The 27,341-nt window shown below is 42.0% G+C and overlaps 3 protein-coding genes across 7 annotated transcripts; all 3 read right to left on the bottom strand.

Annotated features, from left to right (window-relative positions):
* Positions 1-607: 607 nt before the first annotated feature.
* LOC115747541 (nuclear pore complex protein NUP133) lies at positions 608-8,449 on the bottom strand. Its single transcript, XM_030683741.2, has 8 exons — positions 8,254-8,449; positions 6,799-6,923; positions 4,874-6,715; positions 3,754-4,478; positions 3,431-3,580; positions 2,767-3,097; positions 2,074-2,141; positions 608-1,357 (listed from the first exon to the last, which is right to left on the bottom strand). Exons 1-8 carry the CDS (start codon positions 8,412-8,414, stop codon positions 815-817), a joined length of 3,945 nt encoding a protein of 1,314 aa, XP_030539601.1. The 5' UTR covers positions 8,415-8,449; the 3' UTR covers positions 608-814.
* A 2,777-nt stretch (positions 8,450-11,226) lies between these two features.
* LOC115747647 lies at positions 11,227-14,443 on the bottom strand. Of its 5 annotated transcripts, none has more exons than XM_048271922.1 (4): positions 14,054-14,443; positions 13,881-13,962; positions 12,119-12,311; positions 11,227-11,594 (listed from the first exon to the last, which is right to left on the bottom strand). In XM_048271922.1, the coding sequence occupies exons 2-4, from the start codon at positions 13,932-13,934 to the stop codon at positions 11,464-11,466; spliced, it is 378 nt and encodes a 125-aa protein (XP_048127879.1). In that variant the 5' UTR covers positions 13,935-13,962; positions 14,054-14,443; the 3' UTR covers positions 11,227-11,463. The 5 variants fall into 5 exon arrangements, with proteins under 5 accessions (XP_048127879.1, XP_030539735.1, XP_030539732.1 ...); XM_030683875.2 differs by having other exon boundaries at positions 13,881-13,967; positions 14,066-14,442; XM_030683872.2 differs by having other exon boundaries at positions 14,066-14,439.
* Positions 14,444-17,796: 3,353 nt separating this feature from the next.
* LOC115747608 (vacuolar protein-sorting-associated protein 11 homolog) lies at positions 17,797-23,098 on the bottom strand. The gene is made up of 5 exons (XM_030683823.2): positions 22,645-23,098; positions 21,934-22,107; positions 21,524-21,847; positions 19,676-21,442; positions 17,797-18,697 (listed from the first exon to the last, which is right to left on the bottom strand). Exons 1-5 carry the CDS (start codon positions 22,864-22,866, stop codon positions 18,338-18,340), a joined length of 2,847 nt encoding a protein of 948 aa, XP_030539683.1. The 5' UTR covers positions 22,867-23,098; the 3' UTR covers positions 17,797-18,337.
* Positions 23,099-27,341: the final 4,243 nt, after the last annotated feature.

Raw genomic sequence — 27,341 nt, 5'->3', positions numbered from 1 at the left:
CGGAGTTTAAAGTCCCAAACCGGCATACCCGTCAATTGCCACGTGTAATCTAACTTAACAATTTGACGGTAAAATTTAATTGAAATTAGTACGGGGTAAATTTGTCATAAGTATATTGATTTGAGATTTTTTATAGTTAAAAAAATTAATTTGAGGATAATTTATCATATGCGTACTATTTTGGAATTTTTTTATGATATTAACCCTAATTTTCAACCGCAAAGTAACTCATAAAAGTAAAAGGACATGGACGCAAAAAAGCACAAAAAGTGCTACTAGTTTTGACCAAAGTATTACATGCCTGTAGCTAATCATTTTATTTTTTTTTATATGGATGTATTTTATTCATCGTATCTCTGGCCAAATCTAGGAAATGAAACGCTGTTTTGGGTTGGGCTAACGCCTAGCCGATTGCCCAAGAACCTGAGATGAGACTGCAAACCGAAAGAACTAGACGGAAATTTCCCAAGAGATCATGTAACTTGCCATACTAGAAATTAAAAAAGAAAAGCAAAAGGGGCGAAAAGATCGTGGAACATAGAAGTGGCTTAGGTAGAATTCACATTGTGTTCTCCTTGTTTGTACAATATTGCGGATGTAGATTTTCCATTCCACTGCAGTTTGCAGATAACACACGACTCATCTGCTAAAGCTCAATTAGATGTTAAGTTGCACCACATCTGCTTCAACAGTTCTCAAAAACCTCGAAAAACAAACGCGGATGCCTGGATGATCGTGCCATGAGAACATGAGAATCATTTGCAATGTACAAGGATATAAGCAGGACAGGTAATATCAGTTGGTCTGACAGTTATCACTCCACGGGCGAAGGACCCTCTTCACAGTCAATACCGCTCCGAACACTGCCCAACTCAATTGCCATCAGCATAAGTTTTCCTGCATCTGGAAAATACTTGTGCTGCATCAATATTGCTTCCACAGAAGACACCGGCTCCTTTAGAACAGATGGCTCCATATTTTCTTGCCTCAATGGCAGCACTTCCTCAAACCCTTCTTCAAAAGTTTCTGCCTCGGGCCCGTAGCACCGGCTTGAAGCCTGGAAAAGCACAGTATCTCTAAGGACACGCAATGTCTCCTCATCACTCCAGCCTTCGATGGTCGATGCTTGATGAAGTTTTCCCCAGTCGTCCTGATCGGCAGCGCTTTTCCAGCACTCCTCCAAAAGGCTTTTGTGAAACCTGCGAAAAGAGGAGCTGGTCCATGCAAATATATCAAAAGCACGCAGGATAAGCTCTGCGCTACCGCTTTTAAGGCACCACTTGATCAGATCACCGGGGGGGAGAAGCTGCTGCTGAATGTTTTGCTTCGCTTCGATATCGAGGTCCATAATCTCTTCCTGCAAGTTCTAATGGTTAGAAGAACTTGCAGGTACATTCACAAGCATACATCTCATATCACCAAAGGTAACGATGAATAATTCATACATGGATGGATAGATTTCCCCACGGTTCAATAATAAAGAGCTGCGGAAATGATCTGCCATATATTTATGTTGGATAACCTAAGCACAACTTTCTATGCAACCTAGGAGCAGAGAGCTCCTTATATTGAAGTGAATGGATCGATAAGTGAATTCCGAGCTAATATAAGACCAGATTTCACAAATCCACCACTATAAGAACCAGGTGAATGATGCCACAAAAAAGGACCGGGAATGCATCCTCTTAGCTATCTAGACAAATGTCTTACTCTAGTTTCAACCATTGAATGGAGCCGAATGGTTTCAATTACTGCAATGGAAAGATCCTCATTCCAAATGGTTGCTGTCCCTTTCTATACACAAATTCACATTGATAATACCGGCCAATTTGTCAAATCCAAATACAAAATGAACGCTGGATTATACACTGCATTGCTTAAGGTTTGCCGCATTATAAACTCAAGAGGCATCCTCAGCATAACATTGCAGTTGCAATCAAGTTGCAAAGTGAAAAGAATTGTGCAGAGTACACCACTTTCGAAATTGCCCAGAATGGAGGTATGCAGATAAGTTTTTAAAGAAAGCATAATGACCAACTTTTCTTTTTTGCTGCAAATAGGAGTAAAGCAAACCTGCAACTTCAGAATTCTCAAATCAGCCTCAATGCGTTTCATCTTTATCTCAGCATCAGGATCATTACCTGTGGTTTGCAAGAACAAAAATCACAATGACACCAGTCTAGTGAGCAGTTCCACAATATTACTGTCGTGCTGATGAAGAAAGACAAATAAACAGCATTGACCAGATATGATCTAAAGTTTGACTATGCTTGAACCAGATCTAAGAAACAAAGTCAAAGACCTCTTATTGGATTAGACATAAGAATCCAGCAATAGGCAAAATATTGGACATCAATACAAACACAAATTATATATGCCGTCAAACTTTTAACTCGTTAATCACTAATATCCATTAAGAACCTACACTTGAAAGGCAGACAGACAGGTAAGAAATATCATATTTTGGTCACAGCACTCAGAGCCAATTGATGAAGTCATCTTGACACGTGAAATTTACAGAATCAGGGAAAGTGCACCTACTTTCTTAATTGTTTCAGTCAGGCTAGTTATAATTATTGACAAAATCGACATCAAAGATAAACTTCAAAGGACTACAGCATAAGGGAAGCAAAGCACAGGAAATGAAGCAATAAAAAAGAAACATGGAAAACGAAACAGGCAAGGTCTATAAAAATTCAAGGAGATTATCAGACAGTATGTATCTTGAATGTAAACAAGTAAAAAAATGAAATGGGAAAAAAAAACCTGCTAAAGCAGCTATCTTTGAGAGATTCAGAAAACGTTTTCTATCGGACAGTGCCAGATTCAAATCCCTTGGTTCAACCCCATCTTCAGCTACCGAAATACTTCCCCCATCTTGAGAAAGAGCCAATCCATGAAGCGTATCTGAAGCTGACGAGAACTGATGAAGAAACACTTCATGTAGCCAGCAGAGATCATGATATTGCTGGAGAAAAATTGACAACTCTTCTGGAAACTCTTCCCCAAGTCTTAAAAGCTTTGAAAATTCCTTTCTCTCGTATAGTTGTTCAAAGACAAAATAACTAAACCCTCCTTTTGGTCCCATGCTGTCGCGCTGCATTGCACATCATTAAGAAACCAGCAGAAAAATCAGCTGGGCAAGGGAATGCGGAATGAAAATGCCAGTCACTTAAAGGACAGGCAAGGACTGGTCAAGTGAGCCGGGAGAATTAAATCACGCAATATCAGCTGACAGGAGATCTTTGTTAAAGACCTTCAAGCTACGGAAATGAGCAAAATTCATTTCTTATTACGAAAAATTGGATTTAAGTATTACAAGCACGCAAAAGCATCTCAAATTCATGACTCAAAAACCAAAAGTGGACTGCAAATTCATGTCTCGAGCTGAAGTTAGAGATCATGCCAGGTCAACATAATAACTTCCTACCATGAGATTTTTAAGTAGGCCAAAGTCATTGAGGTCACGACATATGCTCCACAGAGTCTTATAACCTTCATGCCTTTTTGCTACACCCAGCAATTGTGCTGAGAGATTTTGAAAGTTCTCATTCTCCTGTCCATTTCCTTCATTAAGGTCCTGCGCAAGTGAGCATAATGTGGATAATCAACTGATTGAATGAAACAGTTGGCTGTAAGAACTGAACCTTTTGCCTTGCTGCTGCTGAAAAACAGAAAAACTAGACCGAAAGAGGGGACTGGCATGTGAATAATCAAATGATTGAATGAAACAGTTGGCTGTAAGAATTGAACCTTTTGCCTTGCTGCTGCTAAGTTTTTCATTTGTTCGTAAAGAGAATCAAGAAGGGTATCCCTCCTGTTCCAATACTCCTCTAACAGGCCTCTCTGCTCCTCTCCACGCTCAACTTTTGCAGTGATAGCCCCAGCATAAGCCTCAAGTAGAACTTCGGTCAGCATCTGCAGGTGAGTGAAGATTTCTGATTTTACAGAGGATTCCACCCTCGTTGTCACTTCATTCAACAGATGAAGCATGCACGAGGCAATGCCCCACAGCCCATTACGAACCACAGGCTCACAATACCAAGGTGTTAAGCCTTCTGGTGGTGGATACCAGAACTGAGTATCACTTCTGAATTGTATGGCAGTTCGAACTATTGTGACACAAGCATTTGAGAGTTGAAAAGCCCTTTGGATCTGAATCTCGAGTGGCAGATCTACATTGACCAAAAAGTCTAGTTGTTTCTCCAAGCAATAAAAAACTTCTTGAAGCTCAGAAACCCTACTGTAGAATACTTCTGCATTTTCTCTGTCCATCAGAAGAACAGTATTTCTACGGGCTCTCTCCCCAACCAATTGAATCAGATCCCAAAGAGCACCTGAAGCATCACTCTCTGATCCAGGAAAAGGTGAGCCAACTCCACTAGAACGGTTCTGGCTTATCCTGTTCTGCAGTTCCCTCAGTTGAATTATGCCAGCCAGCTTTTCACCATGTTCCAAAATAATCTGGAGCGAATTTCCTGCAAAAACACAAATACATCATGGCGATTCCCTCCAACAATAACTCCAAATCAATTCATGTCTAAAAAGAAATACTATTTTATGATAGTGATGCAGATACAGGATGATATTCACTAAAGCACAGAAGATTAATACCTGCAGTTCAATAAAATACTCCAGAAGACAAGGGTAAAAATGCAAGATCGATATAGCGAACTCCAGATAGTCAAACTATTATTTATACAACCCAAATAATTACACAAACGCTCAAGAATCCTTGAAAGAACATAACAGAGTAACACAAATACTTCAGCAAAAGCATTCTACCTGTTAGCAAAATAGAAGCAAGAAACAATGAAGAAAATGAATGCTAAGCATGTATCCCCCAGCAATGACAGGATAAACATGTACATACTCTGTCTGGCACACAGTTCGTCATGACATTTGGACAGAGCAAGAAATTGAAGAAACTTCTGATGCTTTTGCTGCTTATCCATAAGTTGCGTAGAGACAACTGCCGTGGCCACCATCTCAACACCTCTGGTTGTTGTCCAGTGTTTAGCTAAGGTATCAACAATGCATTTGCTAGCTCTCACAAAAACATTTGTCTCTCCTTCCCTTTCAAATGCCCCGGCATTTCGGAGTTTCTCCAGTGAGCCATCAACTTTCCCAGACATCAGGAAGTCATTAAAAAGATGACCAAGCAAGGCTTCTGCTTCTTCATCCTGAGCGGTTCGGCGTGCTATGCCAGTCATAACAGCTCTTTGTCGATCCCCAGCATTCCAAGCCTCAGAACTAGCTCTTCTTGGAGCAACATTGCCAACAAAAGTAAGATTTCTTCCCTCTTCTTCTGTAGATCCTTCATTTGAGCTCCCTTTCCGTGACAAACTTCGCTCTGGTGGTTCTATTCCACCAAGTATGACGGCCTTTTCAGGTATTGCCCACATTCCCGCCTTTTCAGTTAAAACAATCCAAGCACCTTCTTCACAATCATCTGTAGATGGAAGAACTGAAGCATCCAAAACTTTTCCAGCATCATGAGGCAGGTCGAATTGATACAGCCGGGTGGAGTTCCTGTAATAATGGGAGACAGTTGCTGTTCCATCACCAGAAAGTATAACTGCAGATCCTGAGGGCCTGCCCCCTACCCGCAGCCTCATTGAAAATAAGAAGTCGTCATCTTCAACTCTTGCTTTGGGGATTATCACTTGAAGAGGAGCCTTCTTCTCCAAAATCCGTTCGTGCGATGGCTCTACAGCTCCCGAAGGCACATCTACTCCAGATTTGTATTGCATGGTCAGCAGAGAATACTGCGTGTAGCTTGACCCGCTAACCCTATCCTTACAGAAAATTGCAACAAGAATAGTGATCACTTTTCCACCATCGTCTACCTGCAAATCCAGAGGCCATATTCTCTTTTGACCAGCCAAATCCTTCTTAATACCCAGATCACCATCATTCCCAACAATCTCCTGAGACCAGAGGTTTGAGACTTCCAAATCAAGTTCAAGGTTGAAGCAACGTATTTCATGATCTGTCAGCAGGAAGAATTGTTGAGAAGATCCTTTCAAGGAAACAGAGGGAGAACGCCATCCGAGTGATCTCAAAGCAACCTTCCTGCCCATACTATGGCCAATATCATTGCCTTGCGAAAAAGAACTGCCCGTTTCCTTATATATCAATTTCCGATTTATTACATATGGACCACAATGAAACTGCCAAAGCTCACCGCTGGAACTACACGCAAGGGCGACACACTTTTTTCCGCTGTCAGGAATAGAAGTAGCGATTAAGGAGTTGAAAATGCCATATCCAGGTGAAACATTTCCAAGCCTACCATGCCGTTGTAGGCTATCCGCACTAGTCTTGTCATCAACAGGAGAACCATCCAGCTCATCGGAGGAAGCAAAACTGGTAATTGGATCAGTTTCAGAATCAGAGAAGATCTCTGGCCAGTATACAACTGCTCGACTTCTTTTGCTACACATGACGATACCGACTGAGTTGCAATGTTGTGTAACATTGTTGTTTCGGTGGTGTGTGCCATCCCAGCTAACAACACAGACTAACCAATCGGATCTATCATATACTTTTCTGTTATTATCTCCAACTTCAGATAGGATAGTAGGAATATTAAGAGCAATGCACTTTTTAGAAGTTGCAGGAGATAAGTAATTCCAGATGAAAATCTTATTTTGACAGATAATCCAAGTAAGGGAAGTTGCACGGTCTATCCCACCAGATATTCGCACATAACCTGCTAACGATATACATTAAATATTGCCGCCGTAATGGATGCATATTTACACTGCGAATGTTCATATCAGGGCATGTACAAACCAGGAAGACGATTCAGCAAAATACTCGCTTGTTCATCTCGCACTGCTGGGGGGAAGTCACCAACAAATACAGGTTTGGTCGGATCAACCTCAGCATCTTTGTTGACTTTGTTCCCTGCTGGAATTCTGGGTTCAAGAAACCAAAAGTAAATCTACCACAATATGTTACTGCATTAGTCCATACGTAATGATGAGAGACAACTTATATCATTGAACAAAAAAATTCGTTTTTCAGAGCCATGAATGTCATAGCCTGAGTTTCCATTGAAGCTAACACAAAGGTTTTCATTTTCGAGTCTCTGAGTCCTCTATTCTTAGCCCTCCAAAATATAGATGTCTTTCGTATATCACCGTGTATCAAGGGCGATACCAAAAGAAATACAAGGGACTAGAAACAAGAACATGGGTCACTACTGCCTAACAAAAAAAGAACTTGAGTCACTCTTGAACAAGCAAACTTTTATGCATGATATAAGGCACTCAAATTTGACAGCTCATTCATTAGTTAGTTTGTATTCTTCGAGCAAACTACTACCATCAGAAAATAAATGACATAAGCCCATTATCTCAACGCAGAAATATGCCTCACGCCTTCATCATTAAAAATCCATCACCCATGCCAAGTTCACCAAAAGCAAGGAGAGAAAAGAAAATATAAATACATTCATACATGTAACATAAAAACTATTATAAACTCCAATGCAAGGAGATGAGCACCAGCCCACACATGCATACAGAACTCAAACCAAGAAATGTCGCATCTAAGCCTCCGTCATGGTTATTTCACCACCAAGCTAACTCACCTACACTACTACTTTTGGACTTCTTGTTGATAGTAAGCAACTTATTCCATCACTCGTGAGAAATGAGGCTCATCGCTGCAGTCCACTTATTTGAGATAGAAAAGGAAAAACTGTATAAGTTAAATACAGTTTGCCAAGCAGACGCGATACAGAGACCGATCAAGAATCCCATCCGCTAATATCTCAAACTACATTCCACACTCAACAAGCGAACTGAGCGACTGATGGTTTGTATCTAGCTTCTAGCTTTGCACTCCAGAATCTCCCAAGTCGACACTTTAGAAGTATGAACCGTTCACTGATAATCCTAGCTCCTACCTCTAGCCTAAGCACGACAAGCATCCACAAAAGGAAATGCACCCGATTCCGGTGAAGAAAAAAGCAAAACAGGAGACGTCATTCGACAGCATTCTAGGGCAACCGATTTACTTCCAACTCCAGAGCAACTCCAGCAAACGAATTTCGCACCGGTCGTCTTCATCAGTCGCATCAACCGCAGCAAACAAGAAAATGAAAACGAATCCCCACTCCGCGCGCAACGATTACGAGTGCGAGAGAGGCTCCGAGCAGATTTGAGCACGAAACCGCGCAGTCCAAAAGAGAAGGGAGGAGGAGGAGGAGGACGAATTGGCAAACGGGCGTGAAGGAAGCACCTGGCGAGAACGGACAAGCGAGGAGCCCACGGAGCAGGAGTGCCGGTGCTCGGCCGGTGAGGGAGTTGGTTCTCGGAGACCGGAGTCAATGGCGAATCGGGGGCGTTCCGGACGCGTCCACGCAAGCTCGAGCTCAGTCTCTTCGTTCCTGGCGAGAACATCTCGTTGCACGGAGAGCGAAGAGAGGGAAATGGTTTAGGGTTTAAAAAGGTTTTCGTCGGAGAGAGAAGGAGAGGCCGAAGCGAAGGATTCTGGGCTTACACGGCCCAGACTACATCACAGAGTCCATAAGATTTTGAGTTTAAAAATCGATTGATTCTTGTTTAAACCGACACATAAGAACCATATCAAACTCTAATTTTTTTGGTCGGAATACCAAACTCTAATTGGCATGCAAGCTATACATAAGAAGAGATAAATTCATGTTTCAAGAGATTAGATCACTCGATCGATGCTATTGCGATATATATAGCCATTGAATGGCAAGATAGTGAACAAACAAGAAAATTGAGCATGCATATAAGGCGTCCCGACTTCGGAATTACTTTAAGATCTACCTCATCTAAGGACGTTGCACCAAATGCGATGATGAATTGGCATGACGACGGATGGCTCCCAGCCTAGATTTGTTCGGTCGAGCGAGATGAATGTCCGAGAAGGGGACATTCGAAAATTTTAAGTGCGCCATTTATTGTCTTTTTTATGTCCATACCTGCTTTTAGGCGGAAATAGACATGTCAATGAATCAATTTCTTAGCTCATATATGATGGGCTGAATTGTTATATGGATTAATTATATTCAATAAGTTGGTCGTAAAAGATTTTAGACATAATATGAGTGTTAAATAGATCATAAATGAGTTTATAACTTACTTAGACTCAACTTGTCTTTATGACTCTCTCTTAATTCTTTTTCACGCCTTACTCTAAGGGTGAGCATGGTTTCAAGATAGAACTCGCAACCTAGAACACGACCGGTGGGAAACCAGTCATATTCTATATTCCAAGATATGCATGATAAGTATTAGATTTTAAAAATTGAGGAATATATTTCGACGGGCAGATGGAACCCGAAAGCTATTACAAGTTTTTACGTTGTTCTTGGCATATGCCTCCGAGCGATTCCGGGTATTCCATGGTGTCTGATGATGTGTTTATAATCTAGAAACACTGGTCTTAATTTCTATTTCCGATGATATTTATAACTGCGACTTTTACTTTGTTAATATTTCATATTTATTCGTATATCTAAATATGAGTTGTAGCTAGTGGATTGTAATAACAAATGGTGGTCATTAAAGGTGATGATTTATTACAATTGTTCAATTATAAATATAGTCGGAACCTAGCTAAACCCTAAAACCAATCTTGAAAGCTGTTTCGGGGTATGCGAGGAAAGTTTCAAGTTACATACGGGTTTCACTTGGAACTTGTAACTTACACATCGGACCCCTACCTCAATCGATCACGCAATTACTCGCTCCTCACTCTCACCTCAATTTGGGTTTAAATTTTCATAAATGGAATTAAATATGCAAATGTTTTAGAAATACGGATCGAGTCGGATATATGTTGATTATGAATCACTAGATTTGCATTGCAACAATTGGGTCATTTTTTGAATTGTTTTGCGATATCTTCTACAGCTTGACCCGTAGAAGTACTTTTATTGGTGTGTGATTCATACTCTCCATCAATAGGAAGACATGGGGATCCCGCACTTTGGTGATTCATACTTTTATTGGGTCCCGCACTTTGGTGAGTGGACGACACACTAGGTGCGGTGAGCGTCGGAAAACAAACGATCCCGTTAGCTAAGAAATCCATTATATCGCCCGATATTCAGCACACATCATCATTTTGTTTGCTCAAGAGTGATATTCAAGTTCGAAAGCAGATCCAAACCAAACCAGTACCATTGTTAGTGTTAAATATGTCTCGAGTTTTTTAAAATTGTTTACGGATAAGTACCGATTTGTTAAATCGGTTCATTAAAGGAAAAACAAATCCTCGCGTATGCGTGCAATGGAGATCTTCTTCTTCCTACTCCAGAATTGTTATCGGCGCTACAAAACAAAATAAGGGGATCACTTATTTTATGCTTATCTATTTGTGAGGAAGAATGAGAAATCTTGGCAGAAGGCTCGTCCACTTCTATCTTGAATAAGTGGGTCCCAATCAAAAGTTAGGTTTGTTGACCACTTAAAAGGCCACTCTGTGACTCTGACCTTGTTCTTTAAAAAGGAAAAGAAAGCCGCACAGTAGAAGCGCGCCGCAGAGAAAGAACACGAGAAAGGAACAAAAGTACGAGACGTTTTTCCAAGAAGCTGTGCAGGGAGCGTACGCACGAAGAGAGAAAAGGACGTAAGGGACGTTCTGGTATTTCGATCGTATGCGAGTTTTATTATATCCAATTAAGTTGTTTATTTGTGAACACTTTGGGTTTGGGTATAATCTAGGTGCGGGAAACAAGAGCGTATTGAGCGATTGTAATTCCGATTCTCCGATTATAGTGGATTGTTCTTGCTGGCTCTCCCGTGGATGTAGGTACCGATATTCGGACCGAACCACGTAATCTACGATGTTCTTTATCGTTCCTCGTTATTTTTCTGTACTTTTTACATTAACTTATTTGCAAGATCTAGGTTAGTTTCCACGTCATTATATTTCAACAGTTAGCATAGTCAGTACATCACAAGGGAAGACAAACAATACAGCCTCTACTAATCCATTCAGTCAATAAATTGTCCAGTAAGAATGGTTAAGAAGTCTATATAAGTAGGATAATTCCCATATAACCAAGTTTAAAGAACGGCATCAACCCGATGCACGCCTTTGCCACCACTGTCTTCACAAACTGAAGACGAGTCCAACTCTTTCCTAGTAGAGACACAGGCGAGTCATCACCATGGAAAGCATCACCAAACTCACTCAACAGCAAGGCTGTATGTTTATGTCATTATATCCATTTTCATCACAAACTTGAGTGACACAATTACAGGACCGACAGCAAGAAAACGGATAAAACAGACTCTACCTAGGGGACAGCTCATGGAGGAAGAACTGAAGGCAAAAAAACTTAACAGCTTGATATGATACATACAACCTTAAGAAAGAAAATACTCAATCCCTACTTGTTTGAACCTTATCTGAGGAAAGGGAAAAGATAAATACAAAAAGGTACGTATTTAGTAGCCAGATGATCTTGCATCACGGTTCAAGCTTAAGTGAAACAACCCGAGACTGCCTGTTCCGTTTCGCCACCCTGACAAAGAAAACTGAAAGGCAAGAAGGAGCCCACCATGGCCGGCGCACCTTCTGCTCTCCTTTTAGACATGCCACTGGAAAATGGTTTGACTTGTCAGCAGTCAGCACCGCCGACTCGAGTTTAAATCGGCATAGAGAAGAAGTGAAAAAATTAAACATGCAAAAACTTCTATGGAGAAAAGAGATCGTCATATAGCAATGCCTGGACCATAAGTTGAAAGATCAGGACATAAGTGACAGAAATTGTTGCAAAATGAGGCAGCATCGGAGATTATCAATTATTAAGGGCTATACAACAAGCAAATATCGTCTCCTGGGCAGATTAACTAAAGTGCATCTCAAACACATGTACATGCCAAAGAATGCCATTTGTGAGAGCACTGGCGATGAAATCATAAACAAGATACAGTTAGTTAGCAGAGAAAAACAAAAGAAGTATCATCTCCTGAGCACATTTCTAGCAACTTTTTCCCAATTCACCATAGTTAACCTTTTGCACCAAGAACAATTGTGTCAGTGTATGCATCATGTCTGCAGACTGTGTGCGCATGAGAGAGAGAGAGAGAGAGAGAGAGAGAGAGAGAGAGAGAGAGAGAACCCTTAATGCGACGAAGCTCTTTACATAATGTGATGAAGTCTCCCCATTTCATGTGGCACCGCCTAATAAAGCGGAGGATCTGCTCAGTCGTGAACATAGACATGCTCTCAAGATATTCTCCGTTGACACCATTTTCCTTAAAAACTTGACGATAGCCACCCAAATTTATCTCTTCCAACCACGAACCGACATCCTGGCAAAACAATTAGAATGGCTTAGAACTAGTAATGACCTGACCTCACTGGGGATGCAGAGGAAAGCTTCTAAAAGATTGGTGTTCCAATTTCCATTAACAAAACTACTTAATTAACAAAGCATGTTCAAGCAGAAACTTGAGAAGAAAAGAAATGCTTCCTGCAGGGCAGCGTGCATGATTAGTCTCCAGCTAAGGTGCTGGGATCAAATCTTCCCATCATATTCAGCTACAAAGCTAACGGTCCAATTAACTTCTAAAAGCAGTACAAGATTCGCTTCTAATAATTGTCCATAACAGCCCATGGAACAAGAAAATATGCTTCCAGTTCCTTCCATCCATTGTCTGTATATTCATACAGCATGGCTTGTTTCAATGTAAAGATGCAAAGCATCATATGCATACGTGCTCACATAAATGCACCAGTTTATGTCTTCAAGCATATGTCAACTGTGACTCCATAGTCTCACCATAAATACATATTCTCGCCATAAACACTTCACATATATGCCACCTCATTTGAAAAACCCACCATCCCCATACATCCTGTTTATTGCCTCGTAATTAAAATCGTTAGTCTCCAATGACTAGTGTTGTGGCACTACACCTAAATCAAGTCATAGATACTCCGTCCGTATCCAAATGACACAAGCCGTCCCGTTTCCTTTGAATGTTTTCCAAACTCAACCACTTCAAGGAACTGGATGGCTGGACTAAAGATATTCCGTCGAACATGCGTGGTTAACGAATTTCGAGTGACCAGTATGCTACTCAATAATGACCCCTAGAGCTCATGCAAGAGATCTGAGAATCTGACGAAGGATGAAGCTATCTATGTAAACCAAATGGCACAGCAAAATTTAGTTAAAGCGCTTGCTCTTTCTCCACCACTTCATGTAAGTTGGAGTGGGCACTGTCCAACTATTACATACTTATAACTGCGGAGAACAATTTAAACATTGCATTTCTGATTGAAGACCCCCCTTAAGAAAGGAGTTTTGATAGAAGCGAACAATCCATCATCCAACAGCCTCTCTAGCTTGAAAGGTCAACAAGGATGAGATATGCACAAGGAATTGACAAATGACCAGAAGTCTATCACATATGCAAAAAGAACAGACTGGCTTTACTCTTATCGCAGATGAATTAGTACATCACTCTGCTTCCTGTCAACACCAAAAGCAAACGACAAGTGACCAGAAGGGGTGGAAGAATAGTATTCAAAGACGATCTGATTCATAGGTCATTAAAAGTTGCTACTCCAAGACTCTTCACGCACTCTGTCATCACGTTCTGACAAGGCAACAAAAATATCTGCGCACTCGCATAGTTACAATGTGATCGGCTGGACAACTTTAAAATCGTATCAACTTTTCAAGTCAACAGAGTTCACGTGAATATCTCATTTTTGGGTAATCTGGTTGCCAGCCCAATGAAGAATCACTTAAACACACACTCTCTCTCTCTCTCTCGCGTGCGCTTGCGAGCGCATGCCCAGGATTACACTAAAACGAAGAATCAGACTAAAAAATCAGAAGAGAAGATCCAAGTAGGAAGAAATTGGAATACCTCAACAGTCCAAATGAAGAAATCAAGAGGCTCCGGTGGCAGTTCTTTGTTCATATCTCAATTCGCTTCTCCAGAAAAGGGACTACCCTTTTCAAATAGCAATCAGAGGAAAGCGATGTCAAATTCAACCACCAAAACAGTTGGAACAACAGAACAAAACCAATAGAATTAACCATGTTAATTACCAAGAAAGGACCGCTCTTAAAATCAGCTCAGCTTCAGAGTCAAACCCGAGAAGGAAAAAATCAGAGCTTTAATACGATTCTAAACTAAACATGGAATCAAGAAACATCCCTTTTCTTGCCATCGCCAAATCAATCCGGATTCTCACTTTCCTCGCAATTAATTGCCTAACGACCCAACACGTAGAAAGAGAGAACAGTGATGGTATTTTACCGCGAGGAAACGTGCTGATCTGCTGTTTTTCTACATCTGAGATTGGAAACCCACTAAGAGAGAGAGAGAGAGAGAGAGAGAGAGAGGGGTTCGGAAGTTCAAGAAGAAGGGACTGAGAGAAAAACAAACAAAAAAAGTGCAGTAGACGAGTTGGAGTCTGTGAAGTAGCGTACCACGGCTGGCTTCACTCGACTCTTTGATGGAGCGAATGGGTCCAATCCCGTTTGTGTTTTTTAGAGCAGGCTCAATCTGAGCCATGCAAACTCGGGTTAATCTTCGACCCCCCCCAACAAGAAAAAAAAAAAAAAAAACTCGTGTTGATCGGTCTTCTTTGGCCTTTTCTTTCGGATAAAGCTGCTTTCCTTCTGTCAAAACACTCCATAACCTGAAAATCATTTTCCGACCAAAAAAATCCTGAAAGTGATTTAAAAAAAAAAACATTTTTGAGCTGTTGATTAACATCAGTTCAATTGTCCTTCTACTTAGATCACTTAGGATGCGCATGAAAACACTTCTCCACGAGAAATCAACTTATGATCGAAAATTGATTTATCTACTTCTCCTTAAAAGTAGAAGTTGATTTTTCTACTTCTGCTCCAGATTGATTTCCGATCAGAAAATTCATTTGATTACGGTTAAAAAATTTTACTTTTGAAACATTATTAACAAAATGTTCGGCGGCGGTCGGCGGCGGTGGCGGCCGGTGAGGGTCGTCGGCGGTGGCGGCCGGTGAGTGTCGTCGGCGGTGGTGGCCGGAGGTGGCAATCGGCGGCGGTCGGAGGCGGCGTTTGGGGGCGGCCGTGGTCGGCGGGCGGCGATCACACAAAGAATAAGTGGTTAGCGAGGCGACGGCGGTGGTCCGCGGCGATCGGTGGCGGCGGCCGTCGGCGGTTGGCGGCGGCGGCGATCGGCCGTGGCCGCGAAGGCCGTGGTCGGCGGCCGATGGTCATAGCAACAATGGTCGACGGAAGCGGGTGTGGTGTAAGAAGTCATTCTGGAGCCGAGAAGTTAAAATTTTTTACTTCTCAAAATTGGCCAAAAATCCTATCGGAAGTGAAAAATCGTGCCGGAAGTGAAAAATCTTGTCATAAGTCAATTTTTTTACCAAACGGATTTCTACTTCGATCGGGTTTTTATTAAACACATTTTTCCGCCAAATGGGCTTCGACGAGAGAAATGAAATTTCCGAAGTGTTACCATGCGCGCCCTTAACATACCCAAAGCCTGCACGGTTCAAATGATGTGAGCTCTTCGACCCAAAAAAAAAAAGATGTGGGCTCATGTAAAAATATGCCTGTCTTCGTTTTTAGTCAGTTTATAAGTCGGAAAGGAATCTTCTTGCATGTAAGAAGGGCAATGTGCCAACTAAAGTGATAAGGTCGGGGCTTGTTCTTCCTTGGTCAATACTTTCTTGATAATTTGTTGAAAACCTCTGCTATTCTCTTTGTGCCATAAGCATGTTGCATTTATTTGAATGCACATTTGCAAAATCAATAGTAGAAGGCCTTTTGTGAACACTTCTTCCGAGATGTTTCAGTCAACCCGGCCAACCGAACAACACTCGAAAGATTCCGGGAAGCTAGCCAATCTAACTAGACCCCGCTAGGGGTGTCAAACCTGAATTGAAAAACCGAATTGATTCATTAATTGAACTAACGAAACCAAAAATTACATGCATTTCATTCGGTTCGATTTTCGATTCAGATAATTGAAAAATAATTGTTCTTTTTTTTTTTTTTTTCTAATTCAGGTATTTCGGTTCCGTTAATCAAATAGCGCTAAAAATTGTCAAAATAACCATTTTTATTTTTATTTTTCATTTTTTGGGGCAAAGGCACGACTGCTGGTTGAGGGTCGACGAGGGTCGCCAGCCCCTTGCTAGCCAGATCCGGTGTCGTGAGCCTTGACAATGCTAGATCTAGCGAGGTGAGGACGTAGCGGCTCTCGTTGGCCTCAGCAAGGGTTTACCCACGGCAGGCGAGGGCTTCGTGGCCCTCGCCTAGGGGTCGGCAGGGGTCATCGACCCTCGGCCGGTGCTCGACAATTTCGCCGGCTTTGAACCAAAAAAAGAATAAAGTAAAGTAAAGAATAAACTAAAATAAAAATCGAAAAAGAAAAACCGATTCGAATTGGATTTTTGATTCGGTTCATATTCAATTCGTAACGAGAATTGGTTCGGTCTAAGTTTACACCCTAATGATTCAGTTCGATTCGACGAATCGAACTGAACCATTTATACTGCTAGCCCATGACTGAATATTGTTTTTATGTGATAGACAGGCTCGGGAAACACACTATAAATACGAAGGTCAAAGCAAGCTGAAGTCAAGTCGATGCCTTCTACGTGAATTGTAGTTTTCTATTTTGATGTGATGGATCAATGTACTTCCACGGTAAGTTTTAGGATTTCTGCTACAATATCCTGAATTTTTTTATGCTTTGAAAAAGGGAATGGACCACCAGCGTCGGTGATCCTATGTCGGTGATCCTATGCAATCGTTTATTTTCCTTCCTTTCCTCGGCTACTAGGACCACCGCCACCACCCGTAGACATGGGACAGTGGTTACACGGTACATGCCCCCTCTTATCTTCAAATCTTTCCTTTTCAAAAGGTCAAAAAGAAAGGAGGAGGTGGAGAACATCCTAGTTCGAGATTTTCTTGACAAGGACCTAGCAAAACTTATACCATGTCCTTTTTCCAAACTAGTAAAGCTGTAGAAGCGCGTGAATCTCTCTATCCAGAAAGGAAGGCAAAATAGAGAGCCTATATGACATACATACCACTTGAGAACAAAGGAGACACGGTGTGGTCCTCTTGGAGAACCACTTCCACCTTTTGTCCTGATAAGATCCCATGCATTCGGCCTCTATGCCGTATCGTCCGCCGATACATTCCCCCCTGTCAATTGTCGATTCCACACCAAACTGACCAGAGACAACAACCACTTTCCTGCAATTTCCCTGCTGTCCAATAGAAGCAACTTTGACCAAAAAAATAAAAATAAAAATAAATAGAAGTAACGGAATAAGTCGGTACACAGATTAGTGTGAGCATAATGCCTTCTGAGATGACAATTTAGAGGGCCCCATGAAAGCATTGTCTCCAAGATAACGACAGCCAACAGAAGAGAAACAACCACAACCAGCTGATAAAGAGGCAAACTCCATCTCAGCAGAGCTCGCATCCAAGATGTTAGGTATGACAGAGTAATGAAGCTCTAACTCAAACCACAAAGCTGACAAAGATGATTAGGGCAATAAATCACGTGATGGACCATATGAAATTATTTTATGCCCTTCATGGGACCAGAGACCTCCCTTCCCTGGGAAATGGTGGTGCATAGTTCCATCCAAGTCCATCTGCCATAATCAATCAGCTTCGAATACGACAAGAAGAAAGCAGAACCAACATCAAAATTCTCTCACCAAGATGCTGCTATTTTCAAGTTAATGGTAATATGCGTAGTTTGGGCAGGTGTTTAGGAAAGAATAGAAGAAGGGTAATTCAAGCAGCATATGGCACCCGGAATCTGTGCAGTACCATAAGTAGGTAACCGCCATACTGTATTATTCATAGGAAACGTTACAACAAAAGTAAACATAAAGAAAAAAACAATAACAAAAGCGGTGTAATATCCCCTTTTGCATGCTAGGGCAGACAGATCACAACTGGCAATCACAAGGCTCAAATGAGAGGGAAAATGCAGGGAACATCGAATCTGCAAAAATGAGATGTGTAACTAAGAACCAAATACCCCAGCTCCAGTAATCTCGATGAAATTGGCAATAAATCCAGAGACTGTAGCACTGCCATTCTCCTCCTTTATGTACAGCTAGGGCATGAACTTCCCATCAACTTACAGCTGGCAGGACTCAATCAGAAAGGTCAGCACTCAGCACTCACAAATCAAAGACAAATGTGGGAATTACGCCACCCTCAACTTCACCCATACGAACACCTTTCTGAACAGATATCAGCTTCTTTGATTAGCATTGCATTGAGCAAAATATGAAGGCCTAATAAGTCAATCATCAGCCCACTCATGTAGAGGGTGTTGCTCTACCTAAGAGTACCTGCCTGTTTGTTGCTAGTTTTGCTCACGATCCCCTTTCCAAAGTACTCGGCAATCACGGAAAACCCATCCTTTGATGTCTTCACCTGCTGGAAAAATCGATCTTGGTCCTTGGCATTTTGCTCCAAACTTCTCTTCATTTCCAGCACAGATCGATACTCAGGTGCACACTCGGGGCATTCCTTTTCATTATCACCAAGACAACGCTGATGGAACGAATGCATACACATAAAGTGGACAGCGGGGAGATCCAGTGTAAATGTGCATGCTGTGCACTTGCTAAGCTGAAAAATTCTAGCATTTGTCCTAAGATCCTCAATTTCTTTTCTCATAGTCTGTGTATCTTCCTGCATTGGCATTTAACACACAAAAAATGAATTTTGGACCAGATGATTCTAGCATATTCGATTCACAAGTTCACCAGATCTATCAAGCTTCAAAAGCATATAACATGAATGTGACCCAAAATCGAAAGAATTGGCAAGTCCACTTGTGCAGTTTTTGGGGCAAAGGAATTATGTAATTCCATTTCAGATACTAAAATGTACGTTGCCCATAAAAAGTGAATAAGAAGGCTAAGGGTGCTAATTCAATGTGTTTCTGTGTAAAAGTTGTCCATTTATTGATATAGCAACCAATTCTTTGACATCTCCATCATTAGCGATGAAAGAGATGTCAAAGATTCGAAGTTACAGAGCAGATCATGGTTACCGCCCCTAGCTGCTTCACCCTTCTATCAATAATTAATAAATATAGAAATTCAGAAGTTTGAAAATCTCAAATTTTCTTCTCCAGCTTATGGCCACCGGTCCCTATAGCTTTCCGTTCCCTCTAATCAACAGTGCATCTTAATGGTTGATAAGACCTGCTATTAACTCACATCAAACTTCCATTTCAACAATTAGGCCACGAATGAGCAATCTTACATTTTGTCTATGCAAAGCATTTAGACGAGTTTCAATTTTCCAAAAATTATCTTATGTAATAAACGACTGCAATCACTTTGAAAAAAAAATGTAACTGCAAAGTTCCCCACATCTTAAACCACTGATAATGCTTCCTCTTAATATGTACGCTGGTGGGTTATTATGTGAACTTTGTTAACATCTATGAAAATCATGTAATGGTAGCTACCAGTTTACTTATGAAAGTAAAATAAATACTTCAATCCCTCCTTAGCAATACATCAAGGAACTACATAACCTAACTGGAGAAGGGTGCAGAGATAAATAAAATTTTCACTCGTTAAAAAGATAAAGCAAATAATAGTAAAAAAACAAAATATTAAGCATGTGAAAGGGGTATAAAGCAATAAGGAACATAACCTGATATTTCTCAACAGCCCGTCGATCTTCTTCAATGAGTTTAGATTCCTGCTCGAGCTTTCTGGCAATATAGTCCTTGATGACAGAGAGAGTGAGGCAAGGATTCTTAGAAAGCATCTGAAGAACAATTATAGGAGGTAACATGTCATCCCTCTCTATGTAAGTCAGGACTTCCTTTACTTCTTTGGAGCAATCTTCACCAAGCTCACCAAAATATTTCAGGAGGTCTGCCCAAAGAGTCGGATCCCCTCCCTTACCTGAATCCCCTAGCCTTTTACAGCATGCTATCAAACCCTCATGGTCATGGGCCTGCATATAGCAAGCAATTACCTCCTTATAAAGTTTCATCTTCTCATAGATGTAGAGAAGCCCTTGTGTGAATCCATTCATTTCACAAAGAATTATAGCAAGGTCAACATCATAAAGTGGATGTTCCATGTCAGCTGGCCATGCAACCTTAAGCAAGCGAAGCCCCTTTTCACGTCTTTCCAAACATTCCTTGCTAATGTCTTTGTCATTTGACATCAATTTCCCATCAGTCACGACTTTTGAAATTCCAGCTGCTGCTGGTCTTGCTCTAGTATGGAACTCCCCATCCTTGTCAGCTTGTGATATTAACGGGAAATTCAAGTCATTGGACAGGTATAACTCTAAAAGGGTATTGTGTATTTCTACTTGAGCAGGCGAATCTTTAACCTTGTCTGTGTACCTCTCAAGGAATTCCATGAGGGCCTCAGGATGGTGGATAAATATGTTGAGAAAATCAACTGGAGAAGGTAGCATAGATAGATAGACACCATTAGAGGCTCCTCTTCTTGTAGATTCTCCATCCTCAGTGCAAAGCCTCATGAGTATCTCAATGGCTTCCACTGGTTTGTGCTTTATGAGAATTTTACCATACTCTTTGACTGTTACACCAGCTTGACTGGGCTCAAGACTCGAAATGTATTGCAAGGCCTCATCATACCTACCGAGGTCTTCGAGCAAAATCTTTAGATACCATTCATGCCTCCCTGCCTTCTTAGCAACATACATTGCATGCTCGTGGTAATTGGCAGCTCGACAGACCCTTATAGCAGTTTCCACATCAAATTTGTGCTCCCCAACACCATCTTCGCTTTTAATGAACACATTTAACTTTTCAACGTCTTTCAATTTGGTGTAACAGTTCAGCAGAAGTGTCGTGTGATCTTTAGATGCAAGCCCCTTCTCATGCAACTTTTCCAAGTAATTTGTTAGGTTGTAGATTCTTTGAGCATCTAGAAACTTCTGTATCACATAAGAAGGTTCAAGGTGACCGATCGTGTTAATATACTGTGCCATAGCCTCATCATAATCCTGCTTAGAATACAGATGATCCCCATATTTCCTTAACACTTCTGCAGTTGCAGCAGCATCAGCTTGTTGACTCTGCACAAGGTTAATGGCTACAGTATATAGGTTTTTCTTGAAAAGCATATCTAATTTGCTTTCCATATCCTTCTCTCCAATACAAAGTGCAGATTTATCGTTTAGTATGAGAACTATGTTACCCCATTCACAAAGCATCTGAGAAACCTCTTTAAGCACAAGGCTATGGGCTATCAAACGATTCTTCAGGTCATAAATGTTGAAAATATTTCGGTTACTCCTTTGATCAGCTATAACACACAAAAGATAGCCACGAAACCAGCCTAGGAACTTCTTCTCTCCTTCAAAAGCCCAACAGGGGCCACGTCCATCAACTTCATAGAAGTAAACAGCCTCAGGTCGACCAATTATCAGCTCCTGAAAAGTGAAATACTCAGCAATGGCAAGTAAATTACAGCTAACCAATTAAAAAGAAAATAGAGCACAAACAAGATATACCGAGCGATCACTCATTATAATGCTGTTGACATTACAGCCAATATGATCCAGTGTTTGTCTGGCTGGAGGCTGACTGTGCAAGTTGAACAAGCTCACTGATGCTGGAGTCACCGTGAAAAGTTGAAGGACTGGACCATCAACTCTGAACCCCAGACCGGTTATAGAAGATTGGCTTCTATCTAAAGCATTGTCCACCTGAAGTTTGAAACGTGTGATCCGCTCCCTCGCAATATCCCCTTTAATGCAGTATATGCAGCCGTTATCCAAGCCAATGGCTATGAGCAGTATAGGAGGAGCTTCCTCAAAGACCAAAAAAGATGTAATCTGCATCACATCCAAAGCTTCTCAATACCACAAAAATTCTCTCCAATTAGGTGTCAATAGCGGAGATAAGAAATAAAATGAATTACCTTTGCCTCAGGAAACTGATTTGTGAATATCCGAAGAATTCCAATACAATCAGGACTGGCTGAACTGGAGCCCTCTTCCTGCCTCCTATCAAGGTCAAACACCTTAAGGCACAAAGCTGATTGCTGCGGAGATAATTGCTCGTCTTCACCGACAGTCACCAGAAAGTTGCGTTGCTGTGGATAAACATACAAATAAACACATCACCTTCTCCCTGACTTTAAAATTTCGCAAACAAATCCGCGTTCTCTCTTACAGCCCCCCCGTTCTCTACAGTCTATGTCGTCCCAAAGCATTAATGCATAAAATAACTGCTGAGCTCAGGAGACAAGAAATAAAAACCAATATTTGAGCTCGGGTACAAACATTCTAGGCATGACTATCAGAAAACTTTTCTCTAAAATGTAAACGCGCTTTCTGACTGGACAACTTAATACGAAAGCAATCAAACCCATCCTTACAAACGTACAGCGCATATCCACGCGCATAAGGAGAATTTCATCGAAGAACTCAACATAAAAGCACCGCCGAGATACAATTCGGGGAAGAAAGAAATGTATAACCAGCGCGCCACATTGATGCAGGTAAATGACTCATCTGAATTACTGGACACAACTTCAAAGGAGACACAAAATTAAGCTCATCCTCAAATAACTCTACGCACATACACTCTTCGCTAACGAAGTCGATCGTGAAGGCGAGAGAGACCGAACCTTGAGCTGCTGTAGGAAGAGAACGGAGGAGGAGTGAGCTTGGAAGCCGGAATTGAACTTGAGGCCGCGATCGAGCAAGCTCACCCCACCGTCGTCGCAGCCGATCACGAGCTTCCCTCGGCCGCTGGAGCTGCAGGTGATCTCGCCGCCCACTTCCTCGGGGATCGCGCATTTCCCTCCCAGCTTCTCCTCGAAGAACTCGAACTTCCTCCACTGATACATGGCACTCCCAATCTCATGCCCCGAAAATCAATTCGAATTCAAACCTATACGAACTCACAATCCGGTGTACGAAGATTTCCGCATTGGAGACGACGACGACCTCTCTCCACAGGGTTAGCGAGCGAGAGCTTCCCAAGAAGATCGATGGCTCCGCGATGGATTCAGCCAGGTCGCAGTGAAAAGGAAATCCTTCCTCACGTCGTTTCTCGGCAATTCCATCTTGCATTTTGGAGGGGTCTCCGTCATGTCGTTTCGAGTTTCCAAGGCGGACCGCGCCGAACGGGAACGACCTGTCGTTCCACGAGTTCTGGCCAAATGAGCCTTGGGCTCTTGAGAGCAGAAACTTATGGGCTCGGGCGATAACTTGCTTGCGCCCACTAAGCCCAAAAAGCCCATTCGAAGAGCACTCCGACTACAACGGTTCAGATGGTTTGTTTCGTCTTTCGATTTGGTCTTAGGCCCATTTCACTCGTTCTTAGATATTAAAATGAACGAACCTGTACTTACTTGCTAATTGCCTTAGCATTCCCATCTTAGATTAGATCAAAACAAACCAAATTGTACTCACTTGCTAATTGTCCTAGCATTCTCATCTTAAATAGATCAATCGCAGGCTCGTGAAATCCTCACGTACGGCCCCGTATACGAAATCTTTCGTACCCCATGTTCGTTCTCTATCTGCTAAGTGAAAACCCGCCGGGTCATGCCTCTGCCTCTTGGTACTTGCTTAGGCTACGCCAGAATTAGGCGACTCGCCTTCCTTCAATCGCATCGGTCCCTGCGCCTTGAGAAACCATCAGACGGTCAAGAAAATAAAAAGGGCTCGTCTCTATCATTCGTGACATTATAATTAACATTAGGAACAATCATAGAAAGATGATGGAAAGTTTGAGGCATTCGGTATACCCATGATCTAAAGCACCTGCCGTGTAAGCGACGTCGGTATTGCGTCTAGTTTGTGAGTCAACTTTAGGCACAAAAGACGTCAACCACTGCTTGACTCGAAAGGGAGTCTTCCGAGTCTTCCCCTAGACGATAAAATCACTCACAACTTGCACAAAGTTGCAAGTAAGTGCAGCGGGTAATCAACATTTGTTATTCAACCTCTTGCACGACTTTGACGACACGGAGAGGAACATTAAGAATCGATCTAACTATGATCATCGAAAGCGTGATTCTTAATAGTTAATGCACTTAACCCGACCGCCGAGCTGTGGATGCGAAAGGCCGTCTTATTTGAAATATAGAGCCGGAGAGGCTCCGAAAGTCGGGGCAAAACATTCTCGATCGTTGATGCGCTTCGTGGTATATTTTCCGCTCGTGTTATTTGAGCGTGTACTCCTAATCCCTTTCCAGTCGAGGTGGAAACCGTTGGCGTAACGCTAATGACGTGGTGCCTCTCAACGACTACGTCGAAGTCTTTCAAGTCTTTTAAGTCTCTATGCATTTGGCTGACCATGGAGGTCCGGTCTACACAATCTCTAAGGCAGAGGAGAAGAAGCAACGTTGGGTCCAATTGCAAGGCAAAAAAAAAAAAAGAGTATGTCCCAAGTAGAACAGGATGTGCTGACTTGGAATATTTGAATTGCAATTTTTGATGTCGGACCTTCTCGAATCCGGGCTCAGAGCAGGTCGGGCCCCCAGTCAAATATAGAATCGAACCTATTTTGGGAAGTTTGACGGTTTCGAATTTCGATTCCAGATGCTTTGGGTTTGTATGGTAACGTTTACGTTCCCGAGAATATATTTAGAACAGAAACATTTTTTTGTGTTTCTGTTCCCGGCTACGATTTTCAAGAACAGAAACGCGTTTATCAAGTACAAAAAAAAAACACTTTTTTTTATCAAAAGGAAGGATTTGCAATCGGTGGCCGACAAGGGAGGAGGCCGGCGATCGGCGGCGGCCGGCGGTGATGGCGAGGGGCGGCGGGGCGGGGAGGCGGCGGGCGGCGGCGGCGGCGGCGGCGGCGGCGCGCGAGGCGGCAGCCGACGACCGCCGGCGGGCGGCCACGTCAACTCCTCGCCAACGTTGGTGGGGCGTGGTGGTTTGCACAAACTCGCCCTCGAATTGTTTCCAAAAAGTGTTCCGAAGAACAAGAAATAAGTTTTTTTTGTTCCTTAATTTTGCTTCAAAAGTGTTTTTTTTCTTAAAAATGTTCTCCGAAACACTTTTGGAACATTTTTTTATCATACGCGTTTCCGTTCCGAAAGTATTCCGAAAACACTTTCGGAACAGAAACACTTTCCAGGGAGTGTTACCATACGGACCCTTTCTTTCGGCTCTTCCGGGGGGAAAGAAATGCCCTAATGCGAAAGGGGATGCGATGACTCGTGCAAAAGGGCACAGAGATGCATGTGTTGCTCCGTGAGACAAGGAGACACATTGTCCCCTTTGATTTTCGAGCCAGGCTTTTTTGAAATTGAAACGTGAAAATATCTCGGATGATCGGTCGCTCACGATTGCCCGACCGTGGGCATAATATTCCTTGACTAACTCGCTTGTCGATGTATTATCTGTTTTGTCCCATTGTATAGTCATCTTCACGGTTTCATCGTTCGATATACATGCGGACACTTTTTCAAAATGTCACACATCATTCCGACAATGCTATAATCCGAACACGTTTTTAACTCTGAAGCTCCAAAGTAAAGTTTGCCATTACGTCAAAAGACGATTCCATGAGATAATTGCGATTTTGACATCCCATGAGCCAGGTTTTCAAAGAGTACTCAACATGGCGATCATCCGAGACTTAAGTTTCAAAACATAAATCAACACCCAATGTCTCTTCTACAGTTCTACTCGAACGTGGGATGTTCGGGTGGTGCAACACGTGCTCCTACACGTCGTGATTACCCGCGAGAGAACTCGAATCACAAACGCTGGGGGCTCACATGCACCGGACGCATGCGGTTTATGCACTTAATTCCGAAGAAGAGGCCGTGTAGTAATTAGACTCGACACAAGGGACCGCACGAGCCATGAGATTCGAAACATCCTCGGACACGGAGTTCGGAAAAGATAAGGACAAAAACCACGCAGACCAAGAGACTTTTTGAACTGAAAACGAAACCAAAGCGGGGGAGTCATCAATCGATATCCCGAGAAAAGGCCCAAAACATGGTCGGCGTGAGGACCGGGGGGGTGATGGTGATAAAATAAATTCGCATGCAAAAAGTCAAGCCTCATCATCAAATCCTCTTTCCTTTCTTTGCTTTTGTCTCTTCCTTCCTTCCTTCCTCCTCAAATTATTCTTTTCCTCCTCCACAAATCATTAAATGACAAAAGAGAACGTGAGCTTGGATTAGTTGAACTGCAAAACCCCACTGTCGTGAATGTCTCCCGTGCCACGCCCGACATCAACATGGACCCCTAAGGAAAAATAATAATAATAATCACAATTCAATCGCTCTGGTTAATATCACGAAAAACCTAACCGGATATAATTATGATAAATTTACCACAAACTAATTATCCCATACCGGTACACTTGTGTGACAAATTTAATCCAAGCTAGTTTTTTACCATGAAAAATCACAAATTGGTACGCCCATGACAAACAGAGTGTACAAATTCCAAACCGGTACACTTGTCGACTATCACTTATCTCGGAACAAACAAACAAAAAAACTATCACTTGCCATCTAGCTTAACAATTTGACAGTGAAATTTAACGGAAAATAACGGCGGATAAATTCGTCATCGGGCGTACTAATTTGGGATTTTTATTGGTCAAAAAATTAAGTTTTGATAAATTTATCACAGGTGTACCGGTTTTGGATTTTCCGTTGTATTGAACCCTTTTTTATATTTAACACGAATGCCGTGAATTTTAGTATTAGATGGCGCGAGTGCCTCATGACTTAATAACCGAGATCGTCCAATCCGTGACGCATGGAGTCCGTGTAAGAATTTCTCGTTAAAATTTTTACAAAAAAAGAAGAAGAATTTGCACACGTTTTTTGAAGTCCTCCTCGAATTCTCATGCTCAGTGGAAAAAAAGACCACCTGGGGGTGATTAGTCAAATGGAGAATCTGGTGCTTTTTTGCAGGCTTAATCCCCCTCCAGCCAAAAGGTTCCCTTGACCAGCACCAACATCTCGAATTAGGGTTTCCTCTGCCAAAGGTCGCACTGTCTGAGTAACCCCGGACAATCAAGGGGTGCAGCCAAATTGCTGGTACCAATGCCTTTTGAGTTTTGCCCCCACTCCCAGATTTGTTTAATGTCGAATTCTTAATCTATTCAAAACAATTGCCAACTTGAATGACTTCCACTGCAGTCGCATAAAAGAAAGAAAGAAAGAAAGAAAGAAAGACAGACAGTGTTTTGCACTTGAATTGAACTGGACATATTCTAATCTTTGTCTGAATGGGAACTTCCAAAGGTGCTGACCCTGACAGAGACCCCCATTCATTATAAAGTCTGCAAATTGCGGGATGGGATCTGATCTCCTTTCATGTTATTGGAAGGGCA

This window comes from Rhodamnia argentea, chromosome 10 (assembly GCF_020921035.1).
Source record: "Rhodamnia argentea isolate NSW1041297 chromosome 10, ASM2092103v1, whole genome shotgun sequence".
NCBI classification, from domain to species: domain Eukaryota; kingdom Viridiplantae; phylum Streptophyta; class Magnoliopsida; order Myrtales; family Myrtaceae; genus Rhodamnia; species Rhodamnia argentea.
The sequence above is the reverse complement of the archived record's forward strand: the minus strand, read 5'-3'. Positions and strand labels throughout refer to the sequence as shown.

Coding starts and splice junctions, on each gene's coding strand:
- LOC115747608 (XM_030683823.2), bottom strand. CDS start 22,866: ATGTATCAGTGGAGGAAGTTCGAGTTCTTCGAGGAGAAGCTGGGAGGG. Junction 21,443..21,523: donor TTATAATGAGTGATCGCTCG/GTATATCTTGTT, acceptor TTCACTTTTCAG/GAGCTGATAATTGGTCGACC. Junction 18,698..19,675: donor GGGCTGTTGAGAAATATCAG/GTTATGTTCCTT, acceptor ATGCCAATGCAG/GAAGATACACAGACTATGAG.
- LOC115747541 (XM_030683741.2), bottom strand. CDS start 8,414: ATGTTCTCGCCAGGAACGAAGAGACTGAGCTCGAGCTTGCGTGGACGC. Junction 6,716..6,798: donor TTTGCTGAATCGTCTTCCTG/GTTTGTACATGC, acceptor TATCGTTAGCAG/GTTATGTGCGAATATCTGGT. Junction 2,142..2,766: donor AAAGATAGCTGCTTTAGCAG/GTTTTTTTTTCC, acceptor TGCAAACCACAG/GTAATGATCCTGATGCTGAG.
- LOC115747647 (XM_048271922.1), bottom strand. CDS start 13,934: ATGAACAAAGAACTGCCACCGGAGCCTCTTGATTTCTTCATTTGGACT. Junction 12,312..13,880: donor TCTTCATTTGGACTGTTGAG/GTATTCCAATTT, acceptor TTGTTTTGCCAG/GATGTCGGTTCGTGGTTGGA. Junction 11,595..12,118: donor AGAGCTTCGTCGCATTAAGG/GTTCTCTCTCTC, acceptor ACCATTTTCCAG/TGGCATGTCTAAAAGGAGAG.